The sequence below is a fragment of the Oryx dammah genome, unplaced genomic scaffold (assembly GCF_014754425.2).
Source record: "Oryx dammah isolate SB20612 unplaced genomic scaffold, SCBI_Odam_1.1 HiC_scaffold_27, whole genome shotgun sequence".
NCBI classification, from domain to species: Eukaryota; Metazoa; Chordata; class Mammalia; order Artiodactyla; family Bovidae; genus Oryx; species Oryx dammah.
This window is the reverse complement of record NW_024070211.1, coordinates 107,787,053-107,808,586: the sequence shown is the minus strand read 5'-3', so window position 1 is coordinate 107,808,586 and position 21,534 is coordinate 107,787,053. Positions and strand designations below refer to the sequence as shown.

The window sequence follows — 21,534 nt, the reverse complement described above, 5'->3', positions numbered from 1 at the left end:
AAACCTTTCGGGTCATTTTTAAGCGTTTTTATTAATGGTCACATCAACGGGCTGAGAGGAAATCAATTTGCTGAAGCACAGACAAAAATGAGTATTGTATTTTCCCCTCCCAGTTGGCCCAGTAGGAGATCCCATTAGTGTTCTAAAAAGTTATATAATTAGCATGGCACCCGCTGCTTGCTCACTTGGTGAGCCAAACTGGTTTTTAATGTTCAGAACACACAAAACATGGAAATGCCATCTTCATAATGCGCCATGCTGTCTCTAATAGCCGAGAATGTTTCTGATGACAGGTCTGTAATAACAGTGAGGATGAGAGTCACAATTACACAGCACTCTGAGCTTGGAGCACCGTTCCCTCAGGCCTTCACGAGTCCATGGAGGCCCTCGATGGTGAAGAGTATATAATATGAGTGACGTGTTGGGAGGGGCATGGGAGGGTTCTTCTGGTGCAAAGGAGAGTAAGTCGTCAGAAATGCCGGTCAGGCCATCAGCAAAATGAGTGCTTTTGTTGTGTCTCTTTCTGCAGGGAATTCCCCTCATCTGGCAAGTGGGATTTTGTACCCCAGGCATTGTCTCAATCTTCTGCTGAGCCTCTCTACCTTAACATAAACCATGGTTCTTTGATTGGACCAAATGAAGTGGAGAATTTAAATTATTCATAAGACGAAGGGTGATAGGATGGGTTGTCAGGAGAATTCTCAGCTCTTCATGGGTTTATTTCACTTTCTGAAGGTCATCCAGGATTCCAGAGCAGCCCGTTTCGATCTCTTCAAACTCTCAGATGGAGAGTGTCATTCTCCGCCTCTCCATTGATTCAGCCATCCCTGGGATTCTGAAGGAGGTGCAGAGGCCTTTCCTCCCTGACCTCTTGTTATGTTTTGGGTCTTGTGGTTAGAATCTATGGTAGAGGACTCCATGGAGGATTGGATGCCTGCACTGCTCAGATGAAGGGTTAAGAAAGAACAAATCTCAGGGCAGGGGCAATATCTGATATGAGGAACTCAGAGGCTAAAGAATAAATTTGTTATTACTGTTGTTGATTTTTAACGAATACTGACTAGAATACTTGCTGTGTACCAGGCACTCCATGCCTTCTTTCTGATCCTCTTAGTTACCTATGAAGTTTTAAGTCGCTCAGTCATGTCCGACTCTTTGCAACCCCATAACTTTCCTTCCAAGGAGTAAGCGTCTTTTAATTTCATGGCTGCAATCACCATCTGCAGTGATTTTGGAGCCCAGAAAGATAAGGTCAGCCACTGTTTCCCCAACTATCTGCCATGAAGTGATGGGACCGGATGGATGCCATGCTGTTAGTTTTCTGAATGTTGAGCTTCAAGCCAACTTTTTCACTCTCCTCTTTCACTTTCATCAAGAGGCTCTTTAGTTCTTTATCACTTTCTGCCATAAGTTTGGTGTCATCTGCATATCTTAGGTTACTGATATTTCTCCTAGCAATCTTGATTCTAGCTTCTGCTTCTTCCAGCCCAGTGTTTCTCATGATGTACTCTGCATGTAAGTTAAATAAGCAGAGTGACAATATACAGCCTTGATGGTACTCCTTTTCCTATTTGGAACTAGTCTGTTGTTCCATGCCCAGTTCTAACTGTTGCTTCCTGACCTGCATATAGGTTTCTCAAGAGGCAGGTCAGGTAGTCAACTAATACTAAAGCAGTAAACAGCAAATAATTTGCAGGATGTACTGTATAAATACTTCTGAAGAGTGAAAACTCTCCTATATCCAGCCTGACCTCCTTTATTAACTTTTCACCTAAGTCGAGAGATCTAGAAAGCTAAGTCAGTCCCAAATACTTGTCAGAGATCAACTGACCTGGTTTAAAAACCAGTCACTGAAAAAAACAAACAAACACAGTAAAGGAAGTCCTTGGGTGTATTTTTTTATTAGTGATTTTTAGATAAGAAAAATGCATGAAGTGTGCAGTCATACTAAGTCCTTCACTTTATGATGCAGTAACACTCATGGGCGTTTTTAATAAACATTCTCAGCATATTTTTCAAAATCACTGAAATTTTGAGTTATGGCTCCAAATGGTTCCACAATTCACACATGAACATCAGTTTTATTATTTGATGATTGTACAGCATGAGTTTGAGCATAGGCCAGCAACTGTTTTGAGCATTTGGAATAAGGTTACTAGATTATGTTACACAATCTGCTTTTGAACCGTGCCCTCAGATATGCCATTCATGGAGGAGATGGTGTACACCTTTGAAGTATAATCTTCATGATTCAGCCACGGGTCTTTCTAATTTTGGTGAACTGAGTGGATACTTGGAATTTTCCAATATGGATGGTTTGGTTTCTAGGTCAAGTCATCAATGCCATTTTATTTAATTTATCTAGGATTGTTGAGGAGAAGGCAATGGCACCCCACTCCAGTACTCTTGCCTGGAGAATCCCATGGACGGAGGAGCCTGGTAGGCTGCAGTCCATGGGGTCACCAAGAGTCGGACACGATTGAGCGACTTCACTTTCAGTTTTCACTTTCATGCATTGGAGAAGGAAATGGCAACCCACTCCAGTGTTCTTGCCTGGAGAATTCCAGGGACGGGGGAGCCTGGTGGGCTGTCGTCTCCGGTTGCACAGAGTCGGACACAACTGAAGTGACTTAGCAGCAGCAGGATTGTTGAAGGGATGGTTTCTTTCTGAAACATTGTAGTGAGTGCCATACATTAGTGCTCCAGAGGCCAAAACCAAATTTAGTGTTTGCTAAAGTTTAATGTAAATGTTGACTTTCAAAGATTTGCCAGAATCCAGTAAGGAGGAAGAAGGCATTACAAGGTGGCTGTTCTAAAGGCCATTTTGTATTAATAGTAATAGTCATGCATTCAGAGCAGCAGGCGGGTTTTTGAAAGGGCATCCAGGGAAAGCAGACAAGCCCAAGGTTCAGATTTCCGTTCTCCTGCCCACGGTGATCTTCAGATTTAAAAAGAAAATCAATTTTGTAAACATACCTATAAACATTTCCAGGTATTTGTGCTCACTTTAAATCATATCCTGCAAATAACTCCTTCATTTCAGTCCTGCTAGTGCCAGGAATTGGAGAATCACTTAATGCAAGTTTCGAAAACAAGGTTTTTGGGGTTTTTTTGGCCTTGAGACAGGTTTTGGATTTTTTTAATTTTTGTTTTCCCATTACTCTGAATAAAGGTCCTGTTCTAATGCAGCCTCCTGACAAGTATGGCTTGATGTGCTCTAATGTACATTTATTTCTTTCAGATGCCATCAGCAACCTATCAAATGCTTAGTAACAAGGTTATTTTCTGTGCAACTGCGTATTTTATAAATAGCCATTTGCCGAAGTAATTTCAGAAATGTCCAACTTGAGGATTTATGCTGTCTTTGCCAAAGGGTCATCCACACTAGCTTGTAAATACATTTAATTATAGGCCATTTCTCTGAAATGGATCAAAAAGGGGAAATACTTGCTCAACCTCATTTATCATTAAATTTAATTGTCTTCAGATCTCACCTGTGGAAAAGCCAAGGAGAACTGTGCTTATGTTTCTACCCTAGAGGACACTGCTGTTAACATTTATTATTCATTATGCCTTTATAGTTTTCTCCTTTATTGGATGGGTATTTTATTTTTATTGAGGTATAATTGACATACACTATATTAGTTTCTTTATGTGCAACATAAAGATTCAGTGTTGTATGTTTTCTGAAAAGTTCGCCACAGTGACATCTGTCACCGTACATAGTTATAGAATTTTTTTGTGATGAAAACTTTTAAGATTTATCCTCTTAGCAGCTTTCAAATATACAACAGAGTATTATTATTTTTAAAATTTTGTATTAAAGTATACTTGATTTACAATGTTGTATTATTTCTGGTGTACAGCAGAGTGATATCAGTTATATATATATATATATATGTATTCTTTTTCATATTTTTTTCATCATGGTTTATTATAGAATATTGGATACAGTTTCCTGTGCTATGCAGTAGGATCTTGTTGTTTATCCGTTCCATAGATAAAACTTTGCATCTGTTAGTTCCAAACTCCCAATCCAATTTTCCCCCCTTGCCTTCCCACCTTGGCAACCACAAAGCTATTCTGTATCTCTCTGATCCTGTTTCTGTTTAGATAAGTTCATTTTTATCTTAGTTTAGATTCTACGTATAAGTGATGTCATATGGTGTTTATCTTTCTCTTTCTGACTTGACTTTGTATGGTGATCTCTGGGTCCATCCATGTAGCTGCAAATATCATTCTTCTTTTATATTGCTGAATAATATTCCATACAATACAGTAGTATTGACTGTAGTTGCCTTACTATGCATTATACCCCCATGGCATATTTACTTCATAACTGGAACGTTGCCTCTTTTGACCCTTTGCCCATTTTCCCCACCCCCATCTCTGATGACCACCAATCTTTTCTCTATATGCGTGAACTTGAGGGCTTTTTATTTGTTTTGTTTTTCGTTTGTTTGTTTCACTTATTCCTAGTATAGCTCTCCCTGGATTGGGTTATACATAGAAATCAATAGGGAAATTACAAGAATAGGAAAGTTAAAGCATGGTTCTTGCTACTTTTGTGATCATCCATCTAAGGTTTAAAAACATTATCATCTGCTCACTTTACATTATTGCAGCTCTTCTAATGTTCTTTTATGTCTGCTCCCTTGATTAGTAGCACAAATTCTTTATAAAACTTTTAAGCAAAAAGTTATCCTTTCTCTGTTCTGAAGCAACAGAGTTCGATGTTCAGCTGAGCACGTGTGCAAAGTTTTGGCCAGCCACAAAGCCTCCTTTTGACCTTCAGACACCCTGCAGCCCACCTCCCTTAAGCTGGTTAGCCAGCTCTCTAGGAGAGGACGTAACATAATTCAGTCTCCTACAGGTTCACAGCAGAATGTTACCTCTGCTTCCCACATATGTTTTAGCTAAAGTGAAAGATCTATGTTTCATCATCCCACAGACCATCAGGTTCCTTCCAATACTTGTCAGAGTTCAGTCATGAAATCGCCCATAGCAGCACTTGGCAAAGACACTTTGGGGGTTTCAGGAAGCTGTCTGCTTAGGCCATTAATTTCTCCAGGTTCTCTGAGCTCCCTCTATTGAGGTAAATCATCAGGAAACAATGTACCTTGGCTGTATTATTTCAGCTCCCAGCAGAAATGCCATCATTCAGGTAAGATTTAATATTGTGCCTTCAGCACATGGGGGAAAAAAATCCCATCTTTGGCACCACGTAGTTGAAGACATTTATATGAAAAAAAGTTTGTCTTTTTATACCACAGATTTGAGGACATTACTCAGTTTCCCTTATGAAGGGGCTTCCATAAAAAATTTCTCCATGATACTAATGCCAAGGGGAGAAAATGTGCCTTTCATGTTTCCCTTCTGATAAATTAAGAACTGTATCATGCAGTATTTCCTTTTGTGTCTTAGTTGCAAGCAAACAGAGCTAAATTTGGTGCTCCTTTGGAGTACTTGACATCTCAAGCATGTGTAATATCTCTTTCTGTGTTCATTTTAACTAGTTTCTATTATTTTTAGTAATCAGGTGTTTGGTTATATATTTGATTTAATTTTAAAAGTACTTACCATCCTTTTTGCAAGGATTAAATGAACCAAAGAAATAGAAAAGGAGATGCTACCTGCCCATAATAGAGTTTATAATGGTTTATGCCTTAAAGAAACAAACTTCCATTGTCTTGCAAATTAACTCATCCTAGAATCCCATAAATATGTTCAGCCCTACCCACCTCCCCATATACTATGTCTGCTACATAAATATACCGACCCTGACACAATGTCTAGAGCCTAATTGGACTTTCACTGAATCCATATCTTAGAGGTACCTTGATGTTTTTATTGTATAATTGACTTGGCATATGGATACAGGATCCTGATTCACTGAAGAGAGGTTTCTATCGCAGAAACATAGATGAATCTGGGTTTTTTGCAGTAAATCCTAGCATACTTCAAACTTTCATATACAATTGTTCATGAAGTCTGCTTCTTTTATCAGTGGTTTGTCATCAAGAGAGAAGTTGCTCAGTCGTGTCCGACTCTTTGTGACCCCATGGACTGTAGCCTACCCGGCTCCTCCGTCCATAGGATTTTCCAGGCAAGAGTACTAGAGTGGGTTGCCATTTCCTCCTCCAGGGGATCTTCCCTACCCAGGGATCAAACCCAGGTCTCCCACATTGTAGGCAGGTGGTTTACCAGATGAGCCACCAGGCAATTCATAAGGCATACACAAAACCCTTCGGTAAGAAATGCATGTTAAAATGTTTCCTGCCACTAAAAAATGTGAGCTCCAGAGGACTTTCCTGGCAGTCTAGTGGTTAAGACTCTGCACTCCCTTTGCAGAGGTTATGGGTTCAATCCCTAGTCAGGGATCTAAGATCCTGTGTGCCCACGGCGTGGCCAAAAATAAACAAATAAATAAATAGAAATGGTTTAGTCTAATCCTTTGATAAAATGAATGAAGAAACTGACTTTTAGAGAGGGGAATTTTGAGTAGCCAAGATTGCTTTAGCCCATGAAAAGCAGCACTGTGGCTGGCAGTTTAAAGGGGATTTGGAGCTGGAAAAAAGAAACAAAAATGTGAACTCCAGCTTGCCTGTGTTAACTGCTCTCACCAGCCCTGTGCATGAGCTGGTTTTTGTGCGGTCACTCTGCCTCCCTTTTGCCCTGTGGGTGAAAATGGGTTCAATAAATACGTCCACTGGGCATTGTGAATGCTGAAAAGAACTGCTACCCAGGAAATAGTTCCATAATCTTGACGGGAAGCAGAGCCCCTTACACAATAATCTATTTGCTCATGATTTACCACAGCTCAGATGTAACACAACTGATTTTGTATTGTGTATGTCAAACATTTTTCAAATTTGATGTATTAAGCTCTGAAGAAAATATGGCAGAATGCTACCACTTTAAAATTTCTTGGTGGTAGGTACCTATGTGTTTGTTTTATTACTTCTTTGCATTATCCTGTATGCCTGTCAAGATTTTTGCAAGTGTGTACTGGAGAAAACAGGATCAAACGTGTTTCTTTACATTGGGAAGTGGATCAGGTAGAGGAGAGGAAGAAGTATATCTTCTTGGCAGGCATGGAGATTTTCAAGAGGTTTCTGTGAAAGAAGCACAAAACCTTAACCCAGTTTGGATTATTTCCAGATGAAAACTATTTTTTGTCAGTGGCAAAAAGGTGATTATTTATCATTTTTGCACGTGAGTTATTCATAGGTGTCAGCATGGTACAGAGCATCAGAAATTTCGGTATGCAAGGCTCTGCAGATACAGCTCTGATTTAAGTGTCCGCTGTGTGGAATCATATGTAGCCAAACTGTATGCTTCCTGCAGGCTGCAGATCTGAAGTGTTCTTTGGGTTGCTCCATAGCTGGTGTGGGGTGGGGACGATGGTTCAGAGTCTGTAGCCTGTGGTTCTAGTTGCAGAAAAACCTCTAGACAACCATCTTATAAGGTCACATTTTGGGATATGTCAAGATAACTTCCTTAAAACCTTGAGAGTGAGTATGTGTGTGCGTGCACATGTGCATATGTATGTGTGTGTGTGTATATACACATCACGGCTCTTGTTTTTTTTCTTTTCTTGTTGTTTAAAGGAACAGTGTGACGTCCTGATCTATCTGACAGTGATCACAGGCTGTGTATGCTGCGTGGCTTCAAGTAGACTAGATAGAATTCTGGAGGTTACCAACTTATGCTTTCTAGGCCATTGGCATATTTCTGGGTGCCTGGAGGTATAATGCTGAAAGGTATTTTCACTTTCACTTTGTAGGACACTCACAGATCCAAAAGGCTCTTTTGAGGCAAAGGGTTGGCGGAATGGGAGGTATAGAACTCAGTTACTGTTCTCACACTCCTGGAACATGTGGCTTGTGGTGCATGGAGATACATTGCTGTAGGAGAACTTTGATTTCAGGCAGGGTTTGGGACTCAGGGCTGGTGGGTACAGTGGTGACTCTCCACCTTTATTTCTGCCACTATATCAGTCATGTGTGAAATGTATCCATACTCATCAGTAACACCTCTCATTGCATGCAGTCATTCTTAACTAGGGGCAGGAGTGTACTGGGGTGAAAAAGTGTATTTCTTTAGAGATTATGCCTCCATCTCCTGCCTGCAGTTTGAGAACCGCCAGTGGAGATTAAAAGAGCAGTCATCTAGGAACCTCAGCCCCTGGTTTGAGTGTCCTTTGTAATGGCTGCTAAGCTAGGACGGACTCCTAGTAGGTGATCAATAAGGATTTAAGGAGTGTTGGGTGAATTAACCAGCTGTGTAGTCTTAAGCAAGCCACTTAATCTCTTTGGCTTCTGTTTCCTCACCCGAGCAATGAGGGAAATGGACTAGATGACCTCAAGGGCCCCTTTCGGTTGTAAAATTATATGATTCCGTGATTGGACCTTTACCTCAGAGGAAGATTAATTTGACAGGAGTGTGAAGGATGGATAGAGTGAGAGCCAAGAAAGAGGGAATGCTCCTTTATCAGAATTAGTCTAATACTTCCTCCTCTGTGACTGTTGTTAAAGCACACATTTACCTTGGGGTCTTCCGGGTGATTTTACATAGGTCAGCTCTCATTCTCTTCATTCTCTGGGAAGGTTGCAAGCTCATTGAGGACTGGAAGCACGGCCTACTGCTCACCTCAGAATTTAGGGCATCGTGACACCTGTTTGTGTTGTGAGGGAGCCACGTAGTGCTTTCACTCAGCTTGTGTAATCTGTGAGGGGAGCTGAGGAAACTGCGCATGAGACGGGGAAGAAGCTGGTGAGGGTCTGGACCAGACAGTGAGCTCAGGTGAGTCCAGCTGGTCTGACTAGCTCACTGGCAGCCCCTGCCCTGGGAAAGCCCAGAGGCTGGCCACAGGAGACTTCTCTTTTCTCTCCCCGATTCTTCAGTTACTGGCCTCACGTTGTAGGTGTCCTTCATCTTATCTCTAGTGTGGCATTTTCCACATCTCAGGAAGTACCTTTTTCTTCCTGGGCTACACATTCATCTACCGAGGGTTGCACCCTTACCTTTTATGGCCCTTCTCCCTTCTGCTACATCTTTCGTTTTAAGTGGAGTTTCTCTATGTCTGCGTGGCGTCTTCTTTGGTCATTAAATCATTTGTTCTTGGGTGCAGCAGATAATGGTGACCTGCCCTCAGTCAGTAGTATCGGAGCTTTAGAGAAATGGATGATTGGAGGAGCTTAAAAAGGGCATAGCCCAGAGGTCATGGTAGGTGGATGATGACGGTGGGCACAAGCAAGTCTTGGAGGATCATGCTAAGGATTTGGAATTTTGCTTTAAGAATAAAGGGATGGCAATGGAGCCTTTCAACAAGGGAGTGACAAGATCAGGTTTCCAGGAAACGAGCTAACTGGATCCTCTGGAGACCATGAGCTTGAACATGGAGACCCAGTTAGGAGCACCTGCAGATTAAAGGGCTGGTAGAGCCTCGGGTTACGGGTTGTACACTGGAGAAGACGATACGGGATGTTGATTAAGTTCTAGATTTAGTCCAGATCTGCTGTCAGACGCCTGGTTTGGGACATATCCTTTACCCTTTCTAAGCCTCCTCCATTTCCTTGTCTGTCAAGTAATAGGGGATAAGAATCGTCCCTGCTTCAAGGGTTGTTTTGACCATAGAATGAAGTAACGATCTGAAGTACCAAGCATGTACCGGCAGATTGGAAATGCTGTTAGTTATTTTCCCCATCTCACAGCTGAGCAAAGTAGAGGCCAGACGAGTAGAGGGTGGATTTGAAGTCGGCCTTCTCGCCACCATCCACGGTATTTTGTCATCCATGCCAGCTCGCCTCCTGGTGTGGAGAGAGTCTGTGTCTCTTCCCAAACCCGTGGGAGAGGACTTCAGTCCAGTGCCAAGAGTAGGAAAGAAGCTGAATGTTGTCCCTGGTGATTCCCGGCCCGGCATGTTTGAAAGGTCCCCGTCCTGCTCCCAATAAGGGGAGACACTCCAGGAGTGCCAGAGTGTGTGGCTCTCTCTCTGAACTACCTTGGACACCAACAGCTTTGCCCTGACCTGGAATCTTGGGGAAGAGTAAGGAAGAGGGCTGTCATTGGTCATGAAAATCCCCTGTTGCTTAGAAGAGAGGGCCCACCTCTGGATCCTGGGAAACTCTGTCCTTCCTGCCCTTACAGGGGCCCTGAGTGGTGTCACCCCAACTGTATCCTTCCCCCTCAGAGCTGGAGGAAATGGTTGGCTTTCAGCCTCACTCCAGAGCACCCCGTGGTGGAGGGCATGCAGTGCCAGTGCTTAGAGTTTATGATGCCCTTTGACAGCGAGTGGTCTTTGGACTGCTCAGCCTCTTGCTCAGATCTGATTCTTGGGGCTCGTGTGTCCCTGAACAGTTGTTGGCATAGGCTGAGAGACATTACCATGCAGCTGAGGGATGCATATAGTCTTGAGCTGGCCTTTTAGTTTGGGAGTCCTCCAAGAGCAATAAGTCTTTCAGGCTGTCTTGACATGGTAAATTAAGAGGTGCAGAAAAGTGCTACCCCCTGTAAAATATGTATTTCAGCTGTCCAGGCCTCCTGCACCTCCCTTACCAGGAGGGGTATGTGTTCACTCCCGTCTGTCTTCACCACCCTGTTAGCCAGCTGCTCAATTAAAGTGTTCACTGTGTCCCTTGCAGATGAATTGAAAGAGCAAAAAGAAAAATACTTACCAGCCTGTATCTTGGAACTCCTCACTTTGAATGGATGTGGAAAAATAATATTTAACAAAACTAAGCCCCGATCCTACTTGACCCTAACCCGCTGGTGCTGGTTGCCCCCTTTCAACGGGGAATATGTTTATCAGCTGGCAGAGTCCCTGCATCTCCCTGTTTCTTGGCTGTTTTTTTAATATACTTCCTGCCATACTCATTTAAAAGTGCCTGCAATGGTGCTTTCAGATTGCTTCTGAGAGTATAAATTGATGCAACATAAATGAAGAGGAATTTGACAGTATCGGTCAAATCAAATGTGAATGCATATATCCTTTGACCAAGCAATTTGCTTCCAGAAAATTTATTTTTATACTCGCATATTTGCCAAGGGACCTAAGAACAAGGTTATTCATTGAAGCATTGTTCATAATAGTGAAAGACTGGAAACAATCTACTCGTAGAATGGGAACTGGTTAAAGAAGGATAGAGCATACAATTGAATACTGTGTAGCTATAAACAAACAGAAAAGAATGAGAAAGCTCTCTGTGAACCAATATGAAGAAATTCCAAGGTATATTATTAAGTTAAATAAAAGGCAAGATGCAGAACAGTGGATATAGAATGCAGTTGTCATCTCCCACTGTATTAGATAGGCTAGTGAGAACACTGTGTATTTGCTAGTGCATATATAAAACATCTCATGAAGCATACACAGAAAGCCTATAGCATGATTGCCTCAGTGAGAGGGACCAGACAGATGAGCAGAAGGAGTTGAGAGGGCTAGATTTCACAGAATACCCACTGAACCTGCCTGTTGCTTAGTCACTCAGTTGTATCTGACTCTTTGCGACCCCATGGACTGTAGCCCACCAGGCTCCTCTATCTGTGGAATTTTCCAGGCAGGAATACTGAAGTGGTAGCCATTCCCTTCTCCAGGGGTCTTCCTGACTGGGGATTAAAACCAGGTCTACTTCACTGCAGGCAGATTCTTTACTGTCTGAGCCACCAGGGATGCCCATACTATACCGTACTTTTTGATCTTTAAACCATGCTATCACCTGTTTTAAAAAAGAAATTTCCTGCCTGAGCCCTGTAGGTATTTGTGTTTGTGATACAGAGGTGTTGTGCCTTAACCAATTTAAGAGTTTGTTCTTTGTTTTGTTTTATTATTTTTAGGGTTGAAAGAGTTTTTAAGTTATCAGAGGTCACCTGGGTCTTGAAACTCTCAAGTTATTAATGTTTGCCCTGGAAAGTTGCATATAGTTTCTGGCCTTAAATCATACCTATTTTCAGCTTCCCTGAAATTAGGAGTATCCTGTGCCATATCAATTAAAGTAAATGTACTTTCAATTAAAGGTGTTAAATATGAGTCTGAAAAGATTAATTCTTTATAAAAGGATGACCTTCAGTAGTCAGATCCAATTAGGCATTTTTCCAACTATATTTCACCTTGATGGGACAAGTCTACTACACACACTCAATCACTGTGATCTTTTCAAAGGTGGGTATTTTTGGTTCAGAGTTAAAGGAGAATGACTTGTCTAGGCAACCTCCATAACTTGAGCCACCATTGATGTGCATAGAGATTATGGATTTTGGATATTAGCTTTGTGGGATTCATATTTAAGAATCAGAATATGCATGATGATGTTTTGGTTACAGTTCTTATGCCTCTCTTCCATGACCTTAGTAGCAAGGTCACTCAGTTAGTTACGTCTGACTCTTCTTGACCCCATGGACCCCAGAGGAGCTCACCAGGCTCCTCTGTCCATGGAATTCTCCAGGCAAGAATACTGGAGTGGGTTGCCATTTCCTTCTGCAGGGGATCTTCCTAACCAAGGGATCAAACCCAGGTCTCCTGCATTGCAGACAGATTCTTTACCATCTGAGCTACAGGAAAGTCCTTGACCTTAGTAGAACAAAATAACTTAAGACAATCTGATCAGAGGAAAGGAACAGTGGGATACATTAGCATCAAACCTAATTGATTTCTCATTTTCTCCCTCTGTCATTTCATTTTTTATACACCATAAATACTTGCTTTCCTGGTGGTTTTTTTTTTTTTTTCTTATTGAATTGTTTTAGTCCTAATTCAATCTTTGCTGATACGTAACACACAAGACCAAGGCTGTTAAGTAAGTGAATGCTTACTGATCTTCTCATGGTAACATGCAAAATATTGGAGAATACTTTGTTTTCTCTCAAAAAGTAAAGGGAATCAAACATTTCTATTTGCAGTAGGTATTTACAGTATAGAATTGTTGGTTCCCACTCTGCCATTCATTACCTTTGTAAACTTGGAAAAGCCATTGAATGTGCTCATCAGAAGTGGGAAACAAGTAATACCTACTTTGCATGTCTCAAAGATTGATTGTTGGGATCAAATGAAATCTGTTATCAGTATTTCTCAAAGTGTGGTCCTGTGATCCCTGGGGGGGTCCTTGAGACCATTCAAGGAGCTTATGAGGTGGAAACTATTTTTATAACAATATTAAGAAATTATTGGCCTTTTTCACTGTCATTCTTCCACATACGTATGGTGGAATTTCCAGTGGCTGGCTCCACGATATGTGATATTGCAGCAGATTGAATATGAAGGACAACATATACTAGCTACCTTACTTAAGCCAGACAATAGAGAGGTTTACAAAAATAGAAAACAATGCATTCACTGATTTGTTTTTCTTTTAGAAAGCAAAATAATTGTTCATAAAAATCCTTTTACATTAACATGTGATGTGCTAATTATTATCACTTTCATGTAAATTAATACATATTTTTAGATGAATTAGTTTTAATTTCCAATACAGTAAATATTGATGGACATAAGCAGCACAAGCAAAAGCTCTTTCGGGGTCCTTGATACTTTTTAAGAATGTGAAGGGGTCCTAAGACCAAAACGTTTGAGAACTGCCAATGGATATGAAAGCACTGTGTGATGTGTGATGACACTGTCATTTATTAAGAAAATTTAGGCAACATGCTCGTAGCCCTGCCGTTGCAGGCACTGGTGGGTTGGTGCCCACTCCATCTTCAGGGCAGGTTTATTTAGTCTGGGGTCCAAAATCTCTGAACTATCTATATTATAGTTGCCTGCAGTTTCACATGTTGATCATGTTTCTACTTCTTTTTAGTGTGAACATCCACAATTTTCAGTTTTCAGATTCTCAGAAGGTCCTAAATGAAGCACAGCTGTAGCAATTGCTAATATCTGCTGGTCCCATTTTTGTCTCCCAGAGGAGTAATGATAAAATCATGGTGCAGACACCAGAGAGGATATGCCGAGGTTCAAGGCTCCTGTGCCGATGCCGTGGGCTTGGGTATCTCTAGAGTCCTTGCCCCTTTTCCTCCCTGCTTATGGAAGGGAGGAAGCTTCCCTAGGCACCAGGAGAAGGGCTTTCTCTTTGTCAGTACTATGCCTTTGTCATCTTCCTGAGCCTCCTCTCACTTGGCGTCACAGGGTGTGATAGGAGATAACCACCGTCAGTTTAGGGAACAAAGAAGGCTCAGAGACTGATGACATCAAGATTTAGGCACTGTACTGAATTACCCAAAGTTCTAGAGTATCAAACTGCAGTATTAGAAGATTTGATCAGACTCCCCTGGCATGGGAAGGAGAATGTTCATGGCTGGGTATTCAGACTGTCTCTGTCTCAGCCTTGGGTACCCTTGGCAACAGAGCAGAGTTGAGTGCATGCAGAAATGACCATTTCATATGTCCTGTTGCGGTTTCTTAAGGTTTTTTTTTTTTTAAATTAACTTTAATTCTTGCATCTGTTGAGAGTTACTCATAATATTTTAGTGTCCTTATGAGAAATTAAGGCCATTCTAACTCACTGACCCTTATCATGTCTTGATATTAATATGAATGGAAAACTCATATTAAAAAAAAATATATATATAGCAGTTGCATACATTTCAATCCTAAACTTCCCAGCTACCCTTCCTGCATGGTTATCATAAGTTCGTTCTCTGCCTATGAATCTGTTTCTGGGAAACTCATATCTTAGATATTTACTTGTTCCATATTTCCTCAGTGTCTTTTAGTTTTTTGGTCGCATGTACATACGTGTGTCTGTTGTACTTTTATGTAGTCATTTAAAATTGTTCTCAAATTTTGTATATTCAGTGGGCAATTTTGTAGCAGTCACAGGTCCTGTCTATTTAGATAAAATTTTTAAAAGGAAGCTACATACCTTATTCCGCTGTTTTGTTGGATAATTTAATATATAGTGCTGTCATGAAATTACCACTAAGACTGTCCCCTTTGTTTCACTTTTAAAAATAATTTGACAAAATGCTATTTTCCCAGGAAAATATGAAAACTGTATTGAATATTATTTTGCTAGACTAAAAGCTTCTGAAAATTTTAATTACAGAATTAAATTTAGGGTTATTGACTTATTGTAGATTTTATAAAAGGAACATTTATTTTTATAATTTTGTGATATAATCATGTTTGTATAAGGTAAATTCAATCAATTAAATACTTTCCTTTATTATTGTCATAACTGCCTCTTCTAGTTAAAGAAGTATTAGAGGTAACCCTAAAACTGTTAAATGCTATCTGTGTGTCAGTAGCATCTTATAAAAATGGGAATACATTTATTTTGGTTAAACTCTGCTTCATTAGAGTTTAATATGCTATATGTTATGTATTTCAGAAACTCCAGGAAGGAACTTAATGACATACGATTTGAGTTTACTCCAGGAAGAGGTAAGTTTCAATTGAAATTATTATTTTATTGCTACAGAGAGCATTTCAGAAATTGATTATAAGCGTGTGGTTATAATTTGCTATTCAAAAATGCATTCTCTAACGATAGAGGAGGGAAGGAAGGAAGGAAGGATTTGTAGTAATTGCAGAGAATCCAAACCAAACCTACTACTGATTGTATGAATTCTAATGACACGTGCTGCACAGCATACACACACTTATAAATTAAATCTATTAGCTCAAGCGTGAAAAGAAGTGCTGGCATGGTGATGCAGGGCCTAAAGGACATTAGGATGAGTGTGATGAGATGCGCAGAGCAGTCCTGATTACGGTTGAGCAGCAAACCATGACATCAGACCAAAAGGTAGCATACTTGGCCTCTCTGTTGTCCGTTCTGATTATGGAAGCCTGCGTTGAGCAGAGTCTGGGCTGCCACTTGCTACAGGCACCACTAGGAGGCTTGGTAGCAACAATGCCAGTCTGGCAGCAGAATGTAATTTTAGTATTTTGAGTAGTTACTAAAATAGTGTCAGGGCTAGACTGGTTGCTCTTTTAGTGCTAGGACGCATGGAAGTCGTCAAACCATGTCCTGTTTCTAGGTGTCTCTAGCACCTGGCAAGCACCTGGTAATGTAGGAGAATCCCAAGTCGTTTTGGTTAACTAACGGATTCAGGCTTTAGAAATCACAACACTAGTTGTTAAACAAAAATTGCTATTTCCACTCTTTAGTTCATAAGAAGAACAGTCTAAAGAAGTGAAAATCAGGTGACTGTAAATGTGAAAATAATGCTATGACTGTAACAGTTACTGTCCTTGACCTCTGGTTTCAGACTTTTACATGAAAATAGCCTTGATATTTCATTAATCTCATACATTTGAATGTATAACATGCTGTAATTATTTTTTATGTATTAGAACTCCATGTCAAATTTGACTTGATTAAATAAGTTGGAATTGTATGTGCTAATGGAGAAGGCAATGACACCCCACTCCAGTACTCTTGCCTGGAGAATCCCAGGGACAGGGGAACCTGGTGGGCTGCTGTCTATGGGGTCACACAGAGTCGGACACGACTGAAGTGACTTAGCAGCAGCAGTACGTGCTAAAATTTTGAAAACCTGAAACTTTCCTGACTTGATAGCTGGTCAGTCAGTTAATGGCTTGATCTCCTTGCTCTTACCACCTGTAAGAAGACACAAACTCAAATGCTTACAGGAGCCAAAGTGAATTGTGGGAACTGGAGAGTTCTGTCTACGTATATTCCAGTTCAGTTTTGAACAAACCCTGCCCACCAAACAGAATATGTTCCTGGGCCATAGGTGGTTATGGACCCAGTGGCCCTGATCTTTAGTCTCCTGTAAGCACAAAGATTTCATTTCCAGAGGACTTCCCTGGTGGTCCAGTGGCTAAGACTCTGTGCTTCCAGAGCAGGAGACACAGGTTCAATCCCTGGTTGGGGAACTAAGATCCCTGCATGCCATGCTGTGTAGTCAAAAAAATAATCATCATCATCATGATTTCTAGTATATTTGAATTCAACATATCTTTTTACAAAACAAACATAAATGAAGACCTAGTGAATTTCCGAACTGGTCTTTCTTTCTGGGGAGAGTCTGACAGCTTAGAGTCAGTCTGTGAAATTGAACTGTTGCTGGTTGCTGTTATCTAAATGCTATTTCGTCATAATATAAAAATGTTGACCAGCCAATTCTGTGATAAAATCTAACAATTATATAATAAGAGTTTCAAGTATAGTAAATAAAAAGAACCGATTCTTATTTTAACAGTATTTTTTTTTTCATCTGATTGTTTAAGATTGACAGTGGCAATAAAAATCAATTTTTTCAAAGGAAACAAAGAAATGAATTTCTGAGTTGAGGATTGCTGGGGATAAAACAGCCCTATCTGCATTACCTGGCCCTTTGTGCTGGCTTCGGCAACCTCGTTTGCCATGGTTAGATTCAGTCTCCGCTTTTGTTGCCCAGACAGAGACCACAGTGCTGACTTCCCGATGATAGCTGGCCCTCCCTGGGCAGCGAGCACAGCCTGTTAGTAGTAGTTTCAGAAACACCACAGTTGAATCACTGTACTTGTGTGATTACTGATGCTGTCAAGCATTTCAGATGTTGTTTGCACTCCATCTGTGCATGCATGTTACGTGTACTATGTCTCTGCTATATACACACATAAATATACACGGCATCGAATGTATAAAGTGAACGTATCGAATATTCTGTCCTCATTTGAGGGCAAACCCTTTGTGTTTATAATGTTGCTGTGATGGTCTAGAAAGCAGAGCATACATGATTATTTATGATTGTTTAACCTATTTATGCATCAGGAATGTTAGATAGCTTAATGAAAAATAAATCATCAGTTACCTCAAGTTTTTGTTCTAAACTGTTACTGACGTATTACTTAACATGCATGAAAAATAACTGCTGAATGGCACGCACGCACAAACCGAGGAACATTTCCATTTTTGACCAACAAGCACCACCCATTTGCTATTTTGATATGACTCATTCGGTACCCAACAGTCCTGAAAATAGTCAGAGATGCCACACACTTTAATGATTTGGGAATGTTCTTTGCTTCAGTACTGCTTTAGTGCTAGCCCTCAATGTGGCTTTGTTTGATTATTCCATTCTCATCTGACTTCTTTGATTATAGCTCCTTACTCAAGTGTAAGATCTTATTGGTAACTTTAGAGATGGTGGTATCACATCCAGTTGCTTTAACAGATAATCAGTCAGTAGCATGTAACCACTGCCTACTGTATGCCTGGTGTCTATGAGGCAGGCACTTTAATTCAATATGCTGCTTTTCCTGAAGTTTCTAGTGGCATCCAGGAAGGTGGAGATTGAGGCTGAATGTTCTAGCCAACTTTATAAAGCTACGTCATATTCAGGCTAGAGCCTTTTATTATACTGTCCTAGGTTCATGCTATGGGCTTCCCTGGCTTCCCAGCAATAAAGAATCTGCCTGCCAGTGTAGGAGACATGGGTTTGATCCCTGGGTCAGGAAGATCCCATGGAGAAGGAAATGGCAACCCACTCCAGTATTCTTGCCAGGAAATCCCATGGACAGAGGAGCCTGGCGGGCTACAGTCCATGGGGTAGCAAAGAGTCGGACACAACTTAGCAACTAAACAACACCAAGGTTCATGCTATGAGATCATTTTATCTCTGAGAGAATTTTGGAAGGTGTTTCTTGTACTCCTAATAGTGAGGACAAGGTCCAAGATAGTGAGTGAAGTCGCTCAGTCATGTCTAGCTCTTTGTGACCCCATGGACTGTAGCCTAACCAGGTTCCTCTGTCCATGGGGTTTTCCAGGTAAGAGTACTAGAGTGGGTTGCCGTTTTTCCTTCTCCATGGGATCTTCCTGACCCAGGGATCAAACCCATGGCTCCCACACTGGCAGGCAGATTCTTTATTGCTGGGAAGCCACAGATAAGCCCACCTTATATGGAATTTCATTGTTTAGTAAGATTCCTGTGTTTTTCTTTTCCATTACCTTCTTTGATTCCATTTCATTGGATGAGTAAAATGATCGAATACCACAGTTTCTCTGAAAGTCCAAAAAATATATATCAACTCTCAAAGTCTTGTTGGCAGTTTGGAAAATTGGGCCATATATGAGAGAGAAAAAGAAGGTGCATTTCAAATGGTCTCTGGTTGCCTCGTCATCATCAGTTACCGTTTGTTGAGTAATTACTATGAGTCAGACACCAGGCTGAGCATATTAAAGCCCACTGTGAAAGATAATTGTACCTTCAGCTATGTGCTCATGTTGAGTATGAGTACACACACACACATCACACGTCATCACATTTGAAACACAGATTAAGCAGGGAAACCCATTCTCTGATGAAGGCAGCCTTTGGCATAGCAAACTAGTTCAGTTTAGGTGGTTACTTGATTCAGGAGCTGTACTTTCCCAGTTTCTTCTTATTTAACTCTAATACAGGATATTTGTGATAATATCAGGCTGCCACGGAGAGCATGTCATCTCCCTTGTGAAAACATCAAGGTTCATAATGGTTCTTTGAGCACATGGCAAATTTATCAATTTCCCTTTACAAAGTCTTCGAACAGACTTATCACTGTTGTCATGTTCATGTATAACCTCTCAATTAAGTAATTTCTGTTATATTCACTTGCTGCAGCCTGTTCAATCTCATCTTTATGAGATTGCTAACCCCTGTCAGTTATCATTGAGAAGCTACATTCCTTTATTCAACCACATTTTCTAATAGAATGAGTCTGTTGCTATCGAATGATCAAAGTCATGTTAAAGGATTTTCTTAATAGCATTCATTTAAATAGCTCATCTTAATAGTCCAACAAGCTCACAGGCTGTTTGTACCAAATATAAGGTTGTATCAAATGCTACCTCTTCAACCTTTGCCATAAATTCTAACTCAGTAGCCACTAATGATAGGAAAGGATTGATGGTGGCTGGAATTAACCTTGGCAAGAAAGAAAAGCATTGTCATAGGGACCAGTTATGAGCTAACTTTTAGAGGTGCATTTGAGGACTAATTCAGGTAGTAGACAAAAGGCAAAATTTTCTTGGCTCACCAAAAATGAAACAGTAATTTTGTAGAACTTCTGTTGAACAAAGAACAGGATGCAAATTGTATGTGGCAAATGTATTTCACATTGCTTCTGATTTTTCTTCCTGATAGAATCTGAATTGTTGAAATACACGTGGATGATTTTTCTAAATGAAAACTATATATATTTTACATATTTTACATCGTACTAGATTGTTAATTTCTGTGTGGTTTCTGATCCACCTTCATTTCACATTCGGGCAGATACTGCAGACGGCGTTTCTCAGGAGCTCTTCTCTGCTGGCCTGGTTGATGGGCATGATGTAGTTATAGGTGAGTCATTTTTTAATGCATGTGGTGTCGTGCATTTTGTTTATATGTCAAATGGAAATGCGCTTAGAAACAAGTTTTTATAAGGGAATAATTTATTCTGTGAATTTCTGAAAATTTCTTATCTTTCATGTGAAAGATAAGAAAATTCTTATCTTTTATGTGAAAGAAGTATATTTAAGAGTCATATTTAATTTTCTGTTCCAAAAGCACTTAATATAATTCTGTCCCATTTGTCCAGACCTGATTTATCCAATGCAAAACCTCACTTACTAGACATAAAACAAAGAATCTAGAAGACTGAGGAGTCCGTGACCTAGCGAGCCCAAGATACTGTAAATTCCACGCACAGAAGTATGGAAACTTCTGAGGTCCTTTCTCTGACTTTCTCTGTTCTTTGGACACAGTTCTAATAAACTTAGGTGGTGGACTTCCTAGCTCCTAGAAAAATTCATTCATTATGAAGTTTCAGGTTGGATGAAACTTAACCATCATTCAGTCCAGTTCTTTCATTGTGTAGATAAGGAAACAAATTCCTAAAGTGATTCAGTGGTTTGTCGAGGACCTGCAGCTGGGCTGTGGCAGAACCATCGCACTTTGAGACTGTGGCTTTTTCTACTACTTTTTAGAATCAAGAAAAAGCTGCATGAAAATTGGGCAGCCTGCTAACTACAGACACACTGATAGGAGCAAGAAATGACTGCTGGCCTCCTGCCAAGGCAGGGAAGGCAGAAAAGCTATAAGAGGCAGACAGTGTCATCTAAGAAAAAGTGTAGCCTGCATCTACCTGGGATGAGGGTGAAGGGATCCATATTCTGCAACAAATTCTAAATTTATGAAGATCTTATAATATAGCTTTCTGCTAAGTCGCTTCAGTCGTGTCCGACTCTGTGCGACCCCAGAGACGGCAGCCCACCAGGCTCCCCCGTCCCTGGGATTCTCCAGGCAAGAACACGGGAGTGGGTTGCCATTTCCTTCTCCAGTGCATGAAAGTGAAAAGTGAAAGTGAAGTCACTCAGTTGTGTCCGACTCTTAGCGACCCCATGGACTGTGGCCCACCAGGCTCCTCCATCCATGGGATTTTCCAGGCAAGAGTGCTGGAGTGGGGTGCCACTGCCTTCTCCGTTATTATTGCATATTTGTAATGATGACTGTAAGTAATTGAGATGAGTTAATATTTTAATAGTGTTAATTATGACATTATATTCATTATATTTTTAATTATATAATTATAATACTATAATAGTATTATGATAAAACTTTCTT

At 40.6% G+C, this 21,534-nt stretch overlaps 1 protein-coding gene across 1 annotated transcript in view; it reads left to right on the top strand.

Annotated features, from left to right (window-relative positions):
* The window catches only part of STK39 (serine/threonine kinase 39), a 315,997-nt gene that overhangs the window by 227,528 nt on the left and 66,935 nt on the right, over nucleotides 1-21,534 (top strand). The window contains exons 15-16 of the mRNA XM_040229269.1: nucleotides 15,327-15,379; nucleotides 20,203-20,271. Coding sequence (XP_040085203.1) covers nucleotides 15,327-15,379; nucleotides 20,203-20,271 — 122 coding nt within the window. The remainder of the gene's footprint in view (nucleotides 1-15,326; nucleotides 15,380-20,202; nucleotides 20,272-21,534) is intronic.